This window comes from Macrotis lagotis, chromosome 4 (assembly GCF_037893015.1).
Source record: "Macrotis lagotis isolate mMagLag1 chromosome 4, bilby.v1.9.chrom.fasta, whole genome shotgun sequence".
Classification (NCBI taxonomy): domain Eukaryota; kingdom Metazoa; phylum Chordata; class Mammalia; order Peramelemorphia; family Peramelidae; genus Macrotis; species Macrotis lagotis.
The window spans coordinates 213,293,405-213,311,310 of record NC_133661.1 but is presented as its reverse complement, the minus strand read 5'-3'; the positions used below and the strand labels follow the sequence as shown (position 1 = coordinate 213,311,310).

Genomic DNA, 17,906 nt, shown 5'->3' with positions numbered 1-17,906 from the left:
AGGACTTAGGTTGAGAAAGGGAAGAATTATTTGTCAAGTTTTCAAAAGCTAACATTTTAAAATCTAACTTCTAAAAGGCAATGTGCGATTCTTAACAAAATTAACCTTGACTGTAAGTAAATTATGTAAAAGTTAACTCAGTTTCTTTTCTCCTCTTTGCCTTCATTAACTTTCTCCCTTCAGTCCTTCATTCCACTTTGGATTCTGATTCCCTGTCTACTATGATCCAACAGCTTTCTCACTGCAGAAGGGTGGCTCTACCACTGCTGCCCCTTACTCTGAATGGTCAGCTAGCTTCCTCATGGAACCTCCATTTTAAGGAAAGTGACCACATCAATCATATTTATTCTTTTTTGAGCTCTACGCCTGAGTCTATGGACTTGTTTCTTCAAACATGACCCAGCAGAATTTTCTAACTCCTTTTCCCTGCTTCTGAGCTTCCTTTCAGGTGTTACCTCTCCCTATTAGAGTGGGAGTTCCTTGAGAGCAAAGATTGTTTTTTTCTGTTTGACTTATATTTGTATTCCTAGCACTTAGCACAGTGCCTCTTACAGAGGAAGGACAAAATAAAAGCTTGCTGACTTCTTGACAATTTTTTAAGGTGGTTTTTTTTTTTTGGCAAGGCAAATGGGGTTAAGTGGCTTGCCCAAGGCCACACAGCTAGGTAATTATTAAGTGAATGAGCCTGGATTTGAACTCAGGAACTCCTGACTCCAGGGCTGGTGCTCTACCCACTGTACCACCTAGCCAACCCACTTCTTAACATTTTAAATCATCATCATATGATTTATGATTTATATAGTACAGGTAATTTGGGAATTCCTAACTGTTTCACAGAACAGATCAGTTAGTCTATTCTCTGGTGGCTGAGAATACATAGTTACCACTACATCTCCAAAAGCAAAGCTAAATATTAAATGTTTAAAATATATACTATATATATATGTATATATTCCTCTCTGAATATCTGTATTTCAATACAAAAGAGAACAATGATCAAACAGATGGACATTTCCCTCTATTTTCATATTATCTCAAAAATTATTTGTACCAGGTTATTAATTTATGTTTGTTGACCAACTGATAAATTGAAAAGGAGAAAGGATGATGACTATCTATAGAGGTAGAGACAAGAATGCTTGTCCTAAAACATGGGTAATTAACTAAGGGTCCATAACCCTTCCCACTCCTACTATATTGGCACAGTGGATACAGTAACAGGCCTGGAATCAGAAAGATTCATCTTGAAGTTCAATTCTCACCTTAATCACTTACTAGCTGTAGGATTCTGGGCACTGTTTTTCCCAGTTTCCTTATCTGAAAAATGATTTGGAGAAGGAAATGGTATACTACTCCAATATATTTGCTAAGAAAATCTCAAATGGAGTAATGGAGAGTCAGACATAACTGAACAATTTCATTATTATTTGTTTTCCTTATAATTTTATGTATTTTATTTTGTATATTTAAAAACATTATTTCATTATTCTGAGGAGTCCATAGTTTTCACCAGACTTCAAAAGTGGTCTAGGTCACAAAAAACATTAAAAACTGCTGGTTCAATACAAAATTAAATTACATTGTGAATGAATTAAGATATTGCTTCTCTTTTTAATAAAATATTCTTAATAGAGTGTGATAATGGAAGGAAAGTTGCTTCTGAAAAACTAATAAGATTTTGTACATCATAAATTCATTATGGTTCTATTCTTAGCAATAGCTGTGAGAATAATAAAAATGATGGATTATATTGGTTTTGTCAAACTATATCTATCTATCTATCTATCTATCTATCTATCTATCTATCTATCTATCTATCTATCATCAACCCCTTATGAACAGCCTTCCCCTCTCTCTCTCTCTCTCTCTCTCTCTCTCTCTCTCTCTCTCTCTCACACACACACACACACACACACACACATACACACACACACACAGACTGAAAAAGAACCCTGTCATTCAGATGGGCCATGATTTTATTTATAGAACGTTTTAGCATTAAAACAAGTCTATCCAGAAGTTCAAGTACAAGTCAATTAAAAAAATTTATTTGGTTATTTATATGTAAACTTTGGGGCTGTGTGTGCTTTTCAATGTGTTATTTATGACAGGAACAGGAGCTATTAAATTTAAAGGTGACGCTAACTAAACTCTAATAGAAGCAAAATGATAGTATACTGTAAAAAGAAAGCGTAACATGTCACAGAAAGGTAACAATGGAACGAGCATTTTTTTCTGTTTCATTTACTAGACATATACACATGCATATTCTATCAATCTATCACCTAGTTATTTTCTATCATAGGCCTCTTTCTATTATTCTTTCTATCACCCACTATATATCGTTAAAGTATATATGGATGTATCAATGATCTATCTGTCTCTGTCATGTAATTTTGTACATTTGACATATAGATATATACACATATATATTTGCTGGTGATCTTTGTATCGTAGTTTAAAATATTTTTCTCAAATAAATATATTTTATTGATCCTTGAATTAAATAGAAACATTCTTAAAAAAATAGCAAGTGTCTCAATTAGTCTAAGATCAATTTTATTTTAATTCTTAGGTTCATAAAGAGAGATTCAGAGGGAGGGTACAAAATATTTCCTGTAGGGTCACAAAAATTATAATGCAAAAAGAAAATGAGACCATTATCACTTGATATATTTCATGTATTTCATTTGGTAGATGCTTACCAAAGAAAGATCCTCCTTTTCAGTATAATACATACTACAAGCCCGAATCCATATTCCTTTCTTCTCATTTTCTATTCTTCCTAACACACACACACACACACACACACACACACACACACACACACACACACACCAGATGGTATTAAAAATCTAAACCCATTATAGATAAGTTTCTGTAGGAGAAGAAAATCTCCATTACCTAAGATTATATTATCAACTCTCGATTATCTAACAGTATACTAGTCCTCGGGTAGTTTTTTACATTTGGTTCCAGGTCTCTGAACAAGTTACAAACCAAGATATCACACCAAAAAGGATAAGCATTTCATTAGGGTTGCTCATATAAGGATGTCTGGAAGCCCTTATTGCAGCTGAAATATTTTTGTGCTGTTACTCCTACCAATAAATCTGCTTTACTATTTTAACTTGCTCTGGACTTTGGTTTGGCAGTCCAGTGTCTCCTAGGCTAACTCTTAGTATCTATCCCTCTCCTAGTTGATGTAGTTAATCAGTTAATCTTATGTCTTCTGAAGATAATTCTGTTTGCATCTTTGGCACTAATTAATTACCCTCATATTTGGCCAACTAGATCTATTTCTTGAGCCTGACCTTCCCTGGCTTATTTCATTTTCACATTTGCTTTTGGCCAGAGTATTTTGCTTTAAGCAAATTTTGACCCAAAGGATTATCTGCATTTCTCCATATAGCTGGAGGAGGAAACAAGTGCTTGACTTACCATTATTCTCAATGTGATGACACTATTTGTTTAACATCACTTAACATTTCATTTTGAGCTGTACTAGCCACCAGGTAAGATATGATTTCAAAAAATATAATGAAGTAGAGAGAGGCAGAGAGAAAGTAAGAGAGAAGGAAAAAGAGAGTTAAAAAAAGAGAGAAAGAGAAGAAAAGAGGGAAAAAGAAGAGGGGGGGAAAGGAGGGGGGGAAAGAAGGGAATGGAGGAGAAGCAAAGGTAGGAAAGAAGAGGAATGGTTAAACTCTTCTGGCAGGTATCAACTCAAAATGTTTTGTAGTGAGTTTGTCTTTACATCATCTGGTTTAATATCCTAAGAATCTCAGTTATATTTTTTCAACTAAGTCAACTAGAATCTCAGATATATATATATATATATATATATATATATATATATATATATATATATATATATATCACTATATTAATATTATTAATGCATCATGTAATTAAATAAATATAGGTTATGGAGTTGCCTCACCAATTCTCACCTGTAAACTTTTATTCTACCTTTCCCCTCCTTCCCTTCCGTATAATGTTCTCTCCAATGTTTCCATCAGTAAATATGTCATTTGGATGCATTTTAAAATTAGTTATAAGATGATGATGTTACTAAAAGTAACCTCAAAGCACAGGAAATAGTCATTTGTGATATTTAATAGCTGTGAAAATAACATGAACTCAAAATACTGTCAGTGGGTACTTTTTTCCATTTCTACAACACTGCTTTTAATGATACTCTACAGATTGCTATCTCTGGGAGTTAGCTGAAGTAGTGAAAAGCAATCCAAACAAAACTGCTGGATAGGAATAAGATCCATTAACTAGAATATCTCTCTTTTCCCATTAAATAAAGCATTTCCAACCACACCTCAAAGGCAAAAAAAAAGAGAGTTGGCATTAAAAATAGTCACCTTAATATTTGTATAATTTAAAGAACATGGTTTTTTTTTGAGGACTTCTGGAAAATAGGAGAAAATTTACTGGAGAAAATATGCCAAGTTATGAACCATTTTCAGGGATCCAACTGGTAGCAATAGATTCTTAAACATTTTGTCAATGGGAGTTGCCGGCACAAATCAAGACTTTTTTTCATTTTTTTTTTTAGAAATATAAATTAACACAGCATCAACTACTGTTTCAAGGCAAATGAATTGTTTTTTGGATGGATAGTCTATGTTTTGAAAAATGATTGGGTCTGGGCTTTAAGTTGGAAATTAGAAACTATCTTGGGGCTACTTAAGGACATCATTGTATTAAAACTTCAATTATATCTGAAGATAGCTTGAATTGAATCAGGAAACTTGTTTTAACCTTCACTGTTGAAAAAGTTTCCAGAGACTAACAACATATTTTATGACTTTGTACTGAGACATGAGGTGGAATGTAAATTTGTGAGTTCATTTATGGAAGGAGCTACCATTATAAAAAGTCCCTCTACCAATGCAGATGAAGAACTTACGTCAAGTATAAAATCTTATCGAGTTCCTGGATACATTGATATATTTGATGACTATCTCATGTTTGTGCAGCTAATATGTATAACAAAGCAGGGCTTGAACTTGGTCTTTTTTACTCCTCTATCACAATATCTACAGTCCTATTATCTCCTATGTGACTTAGTATAAAGAGTATAAATCATGAATCCTATTATTCAAAATATTGCTGTGCCTTGAATCTTTTCAGCTAATAATAGGTATTAAACATCGGTGTATCCTCTGTATATATGAACAAAATACAAATGAATGTATATATATATGTATATATGTGTGCCTATTTTTATATGTATATGAATTCCTTTAATATTTATATATACATAAATACACATTATATATACATGCACACACAGACATTTTGTATTTTTTGGATAGATGTATGTGTTTATATATACAAATATATGTATATACACATACACTATATTTTTTGGTAATTCTTTTTTTTATTTAATATTTCTCATTTTGTACAAATATTTTTTACATTAATATTCTTGTTTAAGAGTAAATGAAATATCCCCTCCCCCATAAATATAGACTTGCTTGAGTGATAAAGTAAAGGGGAGAGAAAAAAATTAAAATAAAAAAATAATAGTAATAATTGTAGGTATGGCCAGGTGGCGCAATGGATGGAGCACCAGCCCTGGAGCCATGAGCACCTGATCCCACATCTGGCCCTGTACATCCAACAATCATCTAGCCATGTGACATACAAGCCACCCAAACCCCACTGTCCTGTAAAAACCAAAAAAAAAAAAAAAAAAAGGAAAAAAAATACCTAAAATAAAATAAAATAGTAATAATAGTAGGGGCGGCTGGGTGGCAGACAGAGCACTGGCCCTTGAGCCAGGAGCACCCAGGTCCAAATCCGGCCTCAGACACCCAACGATCATCCTGCTATGCGGCCCCAGGCAGGCCACCCAGCCCCATTTGCCCTGCACGCACTAATAATAATAATAACAACAACAACAACAACAACAACAACAACAACAACAACAACAATAAAATAATAAATGTGCCTGAGTCTTTTTTCCAACACCAACAACTCTGTCGTGGGTGAATTTTTTGGTAATTCTTAAGGCTATATCTAAGGGTTACAAAATCACATGTTTTCATGTATATATACACATAAACATATGCAACACAAAAGCACCTATACATAATAAATATATCACCAAACAGTTTTGTAATTCATGAACATGTGTGTATACATGTACAATGTGTATATATATACATATACATACAATCCTAATTTTGAATATATACGTATATGTATATAAATATTTGTCTTTATACATACAAACCTATTAGTTTGTAATTCTTTGATTTTTCTCTCATACTAAGGAATTTTTGTACTTATATATGCATATATGACCATACAGACATATTAATATGCATCCATATATATGTAGAGATATATCCAACCATTCAAGAATGAAAAGTTGTTTTAAAAATATTTTCTGTGAAACTCAAAATCTTAACTAAAAAAAATGAATGTTGAAAAAAATCTTTGCATGTATTTGAAAAAATTAATTTATAAAAAAATTTAAATTGATAAAAAATATCAAGTGTCTCAAGAGCTATATGCCTCTATCTTACACCTCACATTCTCAAAAAATATCTTCATTGAGTTGAGAATCTAGTTAGTTGCTTTCTTGTTAATTTACATCTTACTGTAACTTATAAGCTATATAGAAACATGAGTTTCCTTAGTGGTTATGTGGCAAGTCAGTGGGGCAGCAAATTCAGGTATCTAGGATCAGAAGTAAGAGGAATGGTCTAATCAGTTTCATAATGTAGTTGAATTTTTCATATTAAAGTGAAATAAAATGTAATCAAATAATATAATATAATTAAATAAAATATAATCAATATTTTACCTAGTGATGCTGTAGTGTGAGAACTTTACTTGGGTGTGAGTAGATTTTAGTGAAAACAAAGGTTACCTTCAGGAGAAATTTCTTTCCAGGGATTTGGTGGATACATGAAAGCCGCATTCTGAATTTGATCGTGTATATCTTCATCTTCATTAAATGGAAATGTACCACTAAGGCTTACATAGATGATAACCCCAACAGACCACATGTCTAAAGAACGATTGTAGCGTTTGTTCCTAAGAACTTCCGGAGCAAGGTAAGCTGGTGTGCCTACCACTGACCTCCTGAAGGATTTCTCTCCAATAATTCGAGCAAAACCAAAGTCACAAAGTTTCACCTGTTGCAATAAAGATATGGAATAAAATTAAATGCACAAATATCATTATTCTAGTTCCTTAAAGTTAAGCTTTTAATCTAATATTCAAGACCCAACACTGAAAAACTTAACATGCTATTTTTAATTCTCATAGGGCACCTAAAGTTTATTATACTTCCCCCCCCCTTTCCATACTATTTCATTTGGTGATTGCATCAGTTCCTATGGATTAAATTAACATCTCTAAGACAAAGATGTAAAGATCTAGTTATCCAGACAATCTCTCCCCTAACCTGCAGGCTCATATCTCCCAAAACTATTGGGAATTTAAAACACAATGATCTGTAGATATTTTAAACTCTGCATGTTTCTTGAAAACTTTTCTCCAACTGTCAAAGGTACCACCATCCTTCCAATCCCCTGTATTCATAATCTAGGTATCCTCCTCAATTCTTTGCTTTCTCTCTTGCCTCCCTTCCTGCGACCATATTCAATATGTTTCTAACTCCTATTGGTTTTACCTCTGTAACTTCTCTCATAAATATATATTAACATTTCTCTTATGACACTACTACTATACTGGTGTTGGCTCTTATTTCCTCATGGCTGAAATACTGTAATAGCCTGCTATGGTTTGCCAAGTTTCTCCCCATTCCAGTTCATCCTCTATTCAGCTATCAAACTAATTTGAAACACAAGTCTAATCATGTCATCCTATGTTAAAAACAAACAAAAAAATCCAAGAGTCCTTAATACATCCAGGATAAATTCAAAAACCTTTATAATTTGAATCCTTCCTTTCTTTCTAGTCTTCTTACACCTTACTTCATCTCTGCATTCTAGAATACAGTGACACTGACCTCTTTCTTATTCCTCACATAAGATACTGTTTTCCAGCTCTGGGCATTTTCACTAACTACATTCCTTGCCTAGAATTCAATCTTTCCTCATCTCCATTTCCTGGCTTCCTTCATATGTTAGCTAAATTACAATCTTTTACAAGAAATCTTTTATATTCTCCTTAATTTTAGTACCTTTCCTCCAAGTGGGTATATCTCCTATTTATCCTATATAAATCTACTTTGTATATAATTTCATGTTGTTTCCTCCATTAGACTATGAACTCCTTTTGTGAGCAGACTCTCTTTTCTTTGTAACCCTAGTTCTGGCACATATTAGATACAGTATTTGCTGACTGGTTTCCTAGTTAACAAATTTGAGAGGACTAAGAACATGTGACCATTTCTAAACACACACACACACACATATGTATGTATACCCACACATACACACACATATTTCAGTCTAACATTTTAATTTTTGGTTGCTGCCAAATTGATCTTCTGAAAGCATAGGTTTGTCTAATCTACTCTCCTGCTGAAGAAAAAAAAGGTTACAATGGCTCCCCATTGCTGCTAAAAATAGCATTATAAACCCTTTTTTCTGAAATCTTTGTAGTCTAGGTCAGGTTTGTTCTTCGAGGCTTCATCTCTTTCACACACTTCATATTCCAGTCAAAGAAGTTCCATTTTGTTATACTATACCTTTGCATAAACCCTTCTTTTCCCTCATTCTTAGAATAATATCTTTCCTCTCCTTACCTTCATCTCTTGCAACCCTTTTAAGTTTAGCCCCAGGGATAACTTTCCTTTACTGCAAGAAGCCTTTTGTGATTCCCTCACTTGTTAGTGCCCTTAAATTAACTTTGTCTTTTGTTTATGTCTCATATTTGCTTATCTGTAAAACCTGCTGTAACAACTCAGTAGAATTTAAGGTCTGAAATGGGAGGAAAGATCTCTTTTGTGTTTTGAGCATATCAAGAACAAGTCTTGGTAACATAGGAGATGATCAATATGTGCTTTTTGAACTGAACTGAAGTAACGCAAGACTGGTTGGCAGTAGTTATATTAAGGTAATGATGTTTTCAAACTCAGAAAGAATATCATAAAAGTAATATTAAGTAATAATCAACAGTCATTTTTAAGTGGTTAGGTTTTAAGCTTAGGTGCTGGAATGACTATGTCAATGAATGGAATCAAATGTGGCTGAGAAAATTGGAATGAAGTAAATAGTTTGACAAATGTGATGGACATAATATGAATAGTAGGAAGGGTCTGATATTTCATTAAGAAATATCTCATACTCACCTGTGGGAAAGGATCAGCTGATGCTAACAACACATTTTCTGGTTTGAGATCACAGTGAACTATATTCTTAAAATGAAGATGCCTCAAAGCAACAAGTATCTGTTAAGAAAAAAACCCCACAAGAGATTTCCATTTCTTAGTATTTTTTTTACCCATATGTGAATTACGCTGAAATATTAAGCTAGGACTCATAGTACATTACAGAAATCCAGACCAGACCTCTCTTTTTCATAATCTGAATAGTATAATGAGATATTAAAGTTATATGCATATATATGAATGTAATAAATAATATATTGTACATAATATACATAAGGGCACATATAATATTCATTTAGAGTCTATGACAGAAAAATGATAATGTGGTTTTTGTCTGATTATCAAAACTGGAGAGTGGGACAGACATATTCATTCCATCTAGGGAGAACTAGAATTTCTCCTTTTCCCACTTTAGATTTCTACTAGTATCTAAAACATGTAACTTCCAAGTATAATAATTTCTAGGTAGCTAGTTCAAAGCCTGAAGCTCCTTGATAATTTTATAATATATAAAGGAATAAACAATTCACATTTATTTTATATTGTAGACTTTGATGGAAGAGTCTGAAAAATAAGACAAGAAAAAATATAAACAAGAATAACATTTGATATTAAATATTATTTTTCTAGATCTCTAATTGATTCCTTACCTGGCTAATTAAAAACTTCGTTATGTGCTCTGGCAACCTGCCCTTTTCACTTGACAAGATCATCTCCAGCATGTCTCCATGGAGTTTTTCCATAACAACAAACACTCTTTCAGGCGTCTCAAACATACACTCCAAATTTACAACACCAGGGTGATGAAGGTTCTATTAAAGATAAATAAAGCACTTGAAGAAAATGAGTTTTTTTTTTTAAAAATACTCTTTGGCAGACTCTCTGATTAAATAAAACTGTTCATGCTTAAAGCTATGGAGGAATCTACAGCTAAGATTTCCCAGCACTTTCAAATTCTACATATGTTGCCTCACATTGTTTTGATTTTTACAACTCTATAAAAAACATATCTTTAGTTCTTCTATCTGGAGAATGGCATCATCTTCCTTCATAATAAGCTAAAATTTCCCTTACAATTATGTCCCACTCTGTGTGACTTCATTTGGGGTTTTCTTGGAAAAAATATATCTTTCATGTTGGAGGTGGTACTCACAGTTTGAGAATCTTTGAAGTCCTTTGGATAACAAGGAGACATTAATAGGTCTGACAGTTAAAGATAATCTATATAATTGGGTTTTATATATTGTGACCATAGAACAACCAATAATTAGCACCTGATCTAATATTGCTTTTGGATATAATGCCAGATGATGTGACCCTCATGACTGGTAAGTTTGGTTTGTAAGTCTTTCTGTCCTGTAAATTTACTTCATGGCAGTTCAAAAAGAAAGATGAAAGATTTTATGGAAAGTATTATACTAGATACTAATACAAAGAAGGGAAACAAAATATATTGGGCCCTTGGGAAGCCTCTATGAGTATTAATGAGGTAAAAAACCTAATTATAAATTAAGACTGGAAAGGGTTGCTGTTAAGAAATGTGAGGAAAAGATCTTCCCTCCTCTCTTTCAATTAGAGGAACAATGGAAATTCCATTGAGTTGACACCTAAAGTGAGTCCTTAAAAGAGTAGGAAAATTTCACTGGGTAGGGAAGATGTAAAGCAAGGGAAATTATATACATATATAGGATGCCTGGACAGGATGAGATCCAGGCAGAGATCAGCAAGAAACACAGGAATATATAAAGGGAAATAGAGTAAAATAAGACAAGAAAGATAAATTGAGTCAAATTGTAGATAATCTTGGATGACAGACTAAAGAAGTCTCTCTGTGTGTATTTTGCCTAGCTGTATACACATTTCTCATATATGCTTCCTTGCTTAAGAACCCATAATTTCATCTGCATGAAAGTTCCTTCCACCAATGCTGATCACAAACCCTCTTATGCATTAGTAATGAATGCCTCAAACTACTGTAGACAACATGGTAGTTAAGATTTAGAATATTAGTGGCCTTTCACCTGCCAAACCATAGAAACATCTAGGAATATATCTAGTCTTCTAGAAGAAACTATGTTTTTGTTTTTTAAATCTGTATTTGACATGATCAACACCTATGTCTGTAAAGTCCTTTCAATGTTGAAAGATTATAACTGATATAGACTGCATTGTGTTCTGCTAAATAATACAGGCAATTTTCAAAAAGGTGTTTTGATTACTCCTTATGTTTTGGACAAGGTCACTGGAATGAGTTCTACTTGTTTTGGGGTTCATGGTTCTATTGTAACTAAATGGACTCAAATGTCCAACTCTTTTTTTTTTGCATTTGAAAGAGAAAAAGACAAGGAAAATAAAGCTCAAATCCTTACTGATGATGATCTTGTTGTTATACAACTGAAAAGAAAAATGCCTGTTGGCAGCTTGCAGAATGTGGCATTTGAAGATGTTGGCAGTAGAGGTGAAGGTAAGAACAAACTGGGAAATAATAACAACACAAATTATTTATTTTTCTCTCTCTGTGATCCTCTAAAAAAATCATCTTTAAAACTTCTGAAAATAGCTCCGGGAAAAAGCCAAAAACAAATAACAAAAAATAAAATAAAATAAAAACACCAAAGTTTTCACTAAACTGGCTAATAAGACAAGTTCATAATGTACATTTTCCATTCCAATTAACATGTTTGCCTTCCAAATGGAATCACTTAATGGTTTAAATGTTTTCTCAACAACTTCCAGTCTAACCAATTTACTTAAGGGATAAAAAGAAGGCCATTGGCCTCAATACCTGAAGCGGAATACACTGTAGAGAATATGTTTGCTAACACATCAAATGTTGCCCAGAAAATCAGAGACCTAATTTCATGGCAAAACAAATGCCATCAGTGTATGGGACTCAACCATCTGTTTGTTACATTTAAGTAATCTGGTTTTCAGGAAATGAAATATTTTGGACCAGCACAGGAAAGAATAGTGTGTCATTCACATATAACAGATTGATGGCATATCCATAAGGTGAAAATGCTATTTGTTTAAAAGTCTGGGAGGAAATGTCATTTGGATACTATAAAAATTAATTTTTCCCACTTGAATTACATAGAAAATGTAAATAAAATCAAAGAAGAAATCTTTGAAAGCATTTTATTTTTTGAGGGGAGAGCAAGAAAGGAATGGTACAGGAGAAAAAAATTTAAATAGATTTAATTTTAGTTAATGGATTTTTCTTGGATTCATTTTAATTAAATTTTATAAGTATTTAAAATGTCCTGGTTCTGATAGTTTACATTTCTTTAGTGTTTGCAATCAAAAAATTATACCCCTGGACTCAGATGCTGTTCTAAATGAAACAAAGCTTTCCTGCCTACCTCACTTTTCATCTAATCCCAGAATAGTATTACTACACATAAAAGAAGAAAACCAGGTGTACTCAATCTTTTTATTGTTCCATTTTGAACAAAAAGAAACCATTTATTAAGTGACTAATACATATTAGGTACTATGCTAAGTATTGGAGATCCCCAAAGAACTAAAAGATAATCATTGTCCTCAAGGAACTTATATGCAAAGCAATATGCATACAGAATAAATGAGAAATAATCAAAAGAGGAAAAGGCACTGAGATTCAGAGTGTCTGAGAAAGGGAAACCAATTTTATTTGGGTAAAAGGGAAGCCAGAAAAGTCAATAGGCATTACTGAGGAGGAAGAGCATTACAGGCATGGGGGCAGCTAAAGAAAAAGCAAAAGTCAAGGGATAGAGTGTCTTTTTTTTTTTTTTGTGAAGCAACCAGGAAGCCAGTTTATCAGATTGAAAAGTATTTGGGGGGGGGGGAAGCAGCTGTAAGGTGTAAACAGATTGGAAAGGTAGGAGAAAGCTAAGTCATGAAAGTCTTTTAATACCAAACAGTATTTTGTATTTGAAACTGGAATGATAGGGAACCACTGGAATTCATTGAATGATGTGATAATAGAAGCACTGGAGTTCACTGAGTGATAGGCCTGTTTTAAGAAATCACTTTAGTGGCTAAATGGAGAATGGATTGGGGATGGGGGGCGGGGAACCCGAGCGAAGCAGACCCACCAGCAGACAGACCCACCACGTTCAACGGTCATTAATTAATAGTCCAAGTATGAGATGGTTAGGGCCTGCACTAGAGTGATGACAGAGTTAAAGTATACAAGAGTCATTGTAGATGTGACACTGACAGTTTAAATACCGAGGTTGGGAGAAGGGGAAAAGATAGTGAGATATTGAGGACAACATTGTTACAAGTCTGAGGCACTAGGGAAATAATGATGTTGCAGTAATATATCCATGGGGACAGTTAATTTTGTTTTGGACATGTTTCTTCATTTTGTTTTATTAGCAACAGGCAATACTTTGTTTCTTTTCCTTTTTTGGCTTGTTTTTTACCTTTGATAAGTACAGGAAGTAAAAAAATAGGTATGTTTGGGTTTTTTCCATATTTAAGGAATAAGAAATGTAAGGTAAACTACTTGGTCAGGATGTGAATATGATTTTTCCTTAATTACAGTGGCCTAGATTGATCAGATAAGACCCATACTTGGATATTAATTTAAAAATGGTTATAGAATCAAACCAGACATCCTTATATGGAATCTGGTTAACCAGCTACACACGTTGTTTATAGTTTAAAGTCTCAAATTTGGCATGATGCTGGCTTTGTTCTAGGTCCCTATGAATGTCCAGGCTAGGGAACAGACCTTGTGGAATGGAACACGTGGACAGAGTAGACAGCAAACTATGTGTGGAATGATGAACACAGAGTGGACTGAAGAAGGGAGAGAAGTAGACTAGAAACTTGGGGAATGATAAACAAACTTGGACTATGCAGATAGATTTATGTGTGAACTCAATCCTGCAGCCTCCCACTGTCAAGACTGTACAATAAAAAGGTATAAATCTCTCCAAGGATCAGAATTTCTTTGGCTTCCAGTGTTCCTGCCTTATAATTGGTGTACCTGGACTTGTAATTGGCAATAAGGATGGAATTTGTTTGAAACATCCCATTCCCCTTAGATAAGGACTTACATTTGGCTTAGAAGTCTTGATAGGATTGGATTTACACTAAACAATGCAATTGGAGTCAACATTTCACAGAAAATATGTCATCCCTAAACTGATGGCCTTTCTTTATCTAGATAATCACAATATTGCATTCTCATAAATATGTCTCACAGAAAACATTTGATTCAGATTCCAAGACTTTTATAGGGTGGACAAAAGAAGCAGATACTAGAGATGCCAGCATGAATATAAATTGTTGCAGTTAAAAAATCAATTTGTGGAGGTCCTCAGACTGTGGCAAAAAACCGTTGTCTGTGTCTCAGACATCATATTTCAGTTTTGTGTTGTGGCTATTGATTCAGTGAAGACTGAAGCATATCTGACTTTTAAGTAAATCTAGCCATTGTGAAAAAGGTTCAGAAGAATGATGCTGATTCAGGTAGAAGTCTTGTGGTGATTACTGCTTATACCTAAGTTAGACAGAGACACTATATAGCCAGCAAGTTGAGGAGGAAATGAGGATACCCATCAATCAAAAGAAGAGAAATTGAAGGGTGAGATAAAACAGCAACTGCTAGATGAATCAATCCTCTTGCTGATCCTGTATGTATGAAAAATGCTTTTATTATGCCATATCTTATTTGTCTTTTAGTAATTTAATTGTTTTCCTCTTAAACCATAATAAAGAAGTTAAAATGCCTTTATTTAGAGGTGGGTCCCACTTGAATGTGATCATATGTCCATGTAAACACTTAGTGGACAGATTTCAAAGGGACTGGGAGGACTGCTACCACAATCTTAAAGTTGGTCTTTCAGTTCCCTTTCTCTTCCTTAGAAGTATCACTAGAAAAGCTAGGAGCAGAAGAAAACCTCCAGAATGAAACATTTATGCCAGCTGTGCTAATGTTCTCCTTTTATTAGCATAGATAATTGAACTGATTTTAAACAGCAGACAAAAACTCCTTTGTTGTCCTTATACTGAAGTTACAGGAAGGATGACATGCTATGAGATTCCAGGTTAAAGGTTATAGTTTAACACGGTGTTTTCATTTCTCCCTGTGTAATTGAATCCTACTGCTGAGCTAAGAATAAATTTCTTAAATTAGAAGAAAACGGTTGGGAACTAGGGGAGCAGAGTTCAAAATCCTTTCACATTTGCAAGCTTTATTGTGTGACTGATCTCTCTGAGTCTCACTTTGCTCATTTGTCAAAGAAGGACTACACCTAAGTTACTTAACTCACAAGGTTGGTAAAAGGAAAATGCTCTATAAATCTCTATAGAAATATATAAATATGAGCTAATGTTCTTGCTTATTTGCTAGGTTACTGGTTAGAACTTGATTTCAAAAACTGGGGAAAAAAATCAACATATTCAATGAAAACTTTTAAGAAAATGGTTGTTGTCCTTAGTTCTGTAAGAAGACTAAAATGGCATTACTATGTTAGTGACAATGTGTGTGCCTGTCAATTGGAGCTCAGAAGGACCTAATACAGACTGGGCTCAAATAGTCCATATGAACATTAGGACTGAAGAAGTCTCTAAAATATATGCTGTTTTTGCTAATTTTGGCCTAGCAATTAACACCAAAAAAAACAATGGTTATTCACTAGGCAGCACCATACCATCCATATTTGGAATTATGGGATTACAACAAATGGAGAAATTTTGAATACTGTGGATATAAATTCACTTACCTCAGCAATATACATTTTCAGAGACATAAACATAGAAGAGAATTGCCAAACTACATTAGATACAATATATCTTCTATTTATGGCTCTCTACTGAATTATCTGTCACTAGAGGGGTCAAAGCTCACTAGTATCTTCCTAATAATATTTAATAATAACTAATATAATTTTGCTAACAGAAGGCTGGCATAAGAAAAAAAAGCATTCCTTCCATGTTTTCTTTGCAAAGAATCAATTTCTAAGGCTATGAGCCAGGCTCTGAGCATGTGAGAGAAATCAGACGTAGATTTCTAGACACAGACTAAAGCTAAACTATATTCATGAACATCCAAGAACATACATATTCATATTTATACATATGCCTCCTCTCAGTCATTCTCCCCAACATTTCTTTTGGGAATGCCTTATCCCAGTTTTAAATTCCAAGGCTGCTGCAGACTATCAATCTTTCCCTTAAACAGCAGGTAGCAGCAGATGTTTATATAGGAAATAACACTTGCCCAGGCGCTCTCATGCTGTTTCCTGATTTTTTTTTAAACCAGGTGGAAGGCAGTGTGAAAATAATCTCTCATGTGCTATTTCCTATCCACCCAGAACCAGGAAGCTCTGTTTAAGCTGCAAGGACAAGTGGGAAATTAAAAAAAAATACAAAACATCACTAGAGGCTATTGTAGTTATTTTCACTTGATACATTATGACTAAGGCTGGTCTTCAGTTAATTATCAATACTACTTTTAAACTTTTATTTCAAATTATTTGCAATGGCCCAAGCTACATTCTGAATTTGCAAGATTAGGAGAAACAAAAACAAAAATAATCTATTTAGTAACCGTTTTAAGTTAAATGACAGGTGTATGGCTGAGTGAGAGTCATTGAACCAGAATGCCATCAAATAGCCTAGGACACGGAGGTGAATAAGAAAATGCTATCTTCTTTAAAATGTTGAAGTAGGCAACTGTGGATGTAGAAAATACCATTCACTGGCAGATACAGGTGATCTCAATTTGTTTGGCTTATTTTTTTTAAAGGCTCTTTGGAGTAGGGAAAGAAAGTGGGGCATATTCTAAAATGTCTGTATTGTTTAAAAAAAGTATCTGTGTGTGTTTGTGTGTGTGTGTGCACGCACACATGCATGCATATGTGTGTGTGTGTGTGTGTGTGTGTGTGTATTTTAAAAGGTAATATAGGACAGCAAATTTCCTTCAACAAATTCAAAAAAGCCAGTGTACAGTGCTGCTCTGGCATGTGTATATTGGAAAAAAATGAAGTTTAGATAAGACAAGGCTTTTGGACCTTAAACTCTAGTAGGAATATAAGACAAAACCAGAGATAATACATACTATGACATAACAAGTGCATTAGAGGATTTTTAAATTTAAAAAATAGTCATATGGAGGAAAAATGGCAAAATTCATAGTGGAAATAATCAAAAGAAATGTGAATGAAGAGGGATTAGGAATATCAGATAACACAGTATATACCACAGAACATAACTCAAGATAATTTGATACTAGTTAAAAAAATGATCAGTGGAACAGATTAATTTCAAAATATAAAAAAGCAAATGTATCTATTATCCAATCAACTCTTGGGATAAGGACTAATTATTTGACAAAAACTAATTGGAAATTTGTATGGCAGTATTTTAAAAATTAGATTTGAACAACTCTTAACACCTCGTACCAAAAGAAGCTACAAATGAATAATTTTAATTATATAAAATTAACAAAATTGAACAAATACTCATTAGAGAGAAGATTAAAGGGAAACAAGTGGGAGAAATCTTCACAGGACATTTCTCTGAAAAAGATCTCATTTCTGAGATAAATAAATATTATTAGCTGATTCAAATTTATAAG

At 33.6% G+C, this 17,906-nt stretch overlaps 1 protein-coding gene across 5 annotated transcripts in view; it reads right to left on the bottom strand.

Moving 5' to 3' along the window:
- The window catches only part of PRKD1 (protein kinase D1), a 504,884-nt gene that overhangs the window by 19,013 nt on the left and 467,965 nt on the right, over nt 1–17,906 (bottom strand). For all 5 annotated transcript variants that reach the window (XM_074235395.1, XM_074235396.1, XM_074235399.1 and 2 more), the window contains 3 exons: nt 9,982–10,143; nt 9,293–9,391; nt 6,899–7,166 (listed from right to left, as the gene is read on the bottom strand). In XM_074235395.1, the coding sequence (XP_074091496.1) occupies nt 6,899–7,166; nt 9,293–9,391; nt 9,982–10,143 (529 nt within the window). The remainder of the gene's footprint in view (nt 1–6,898; nt 7,167–9,292; nt 9,392–9,981; nt 10,144–17,906) is intronic.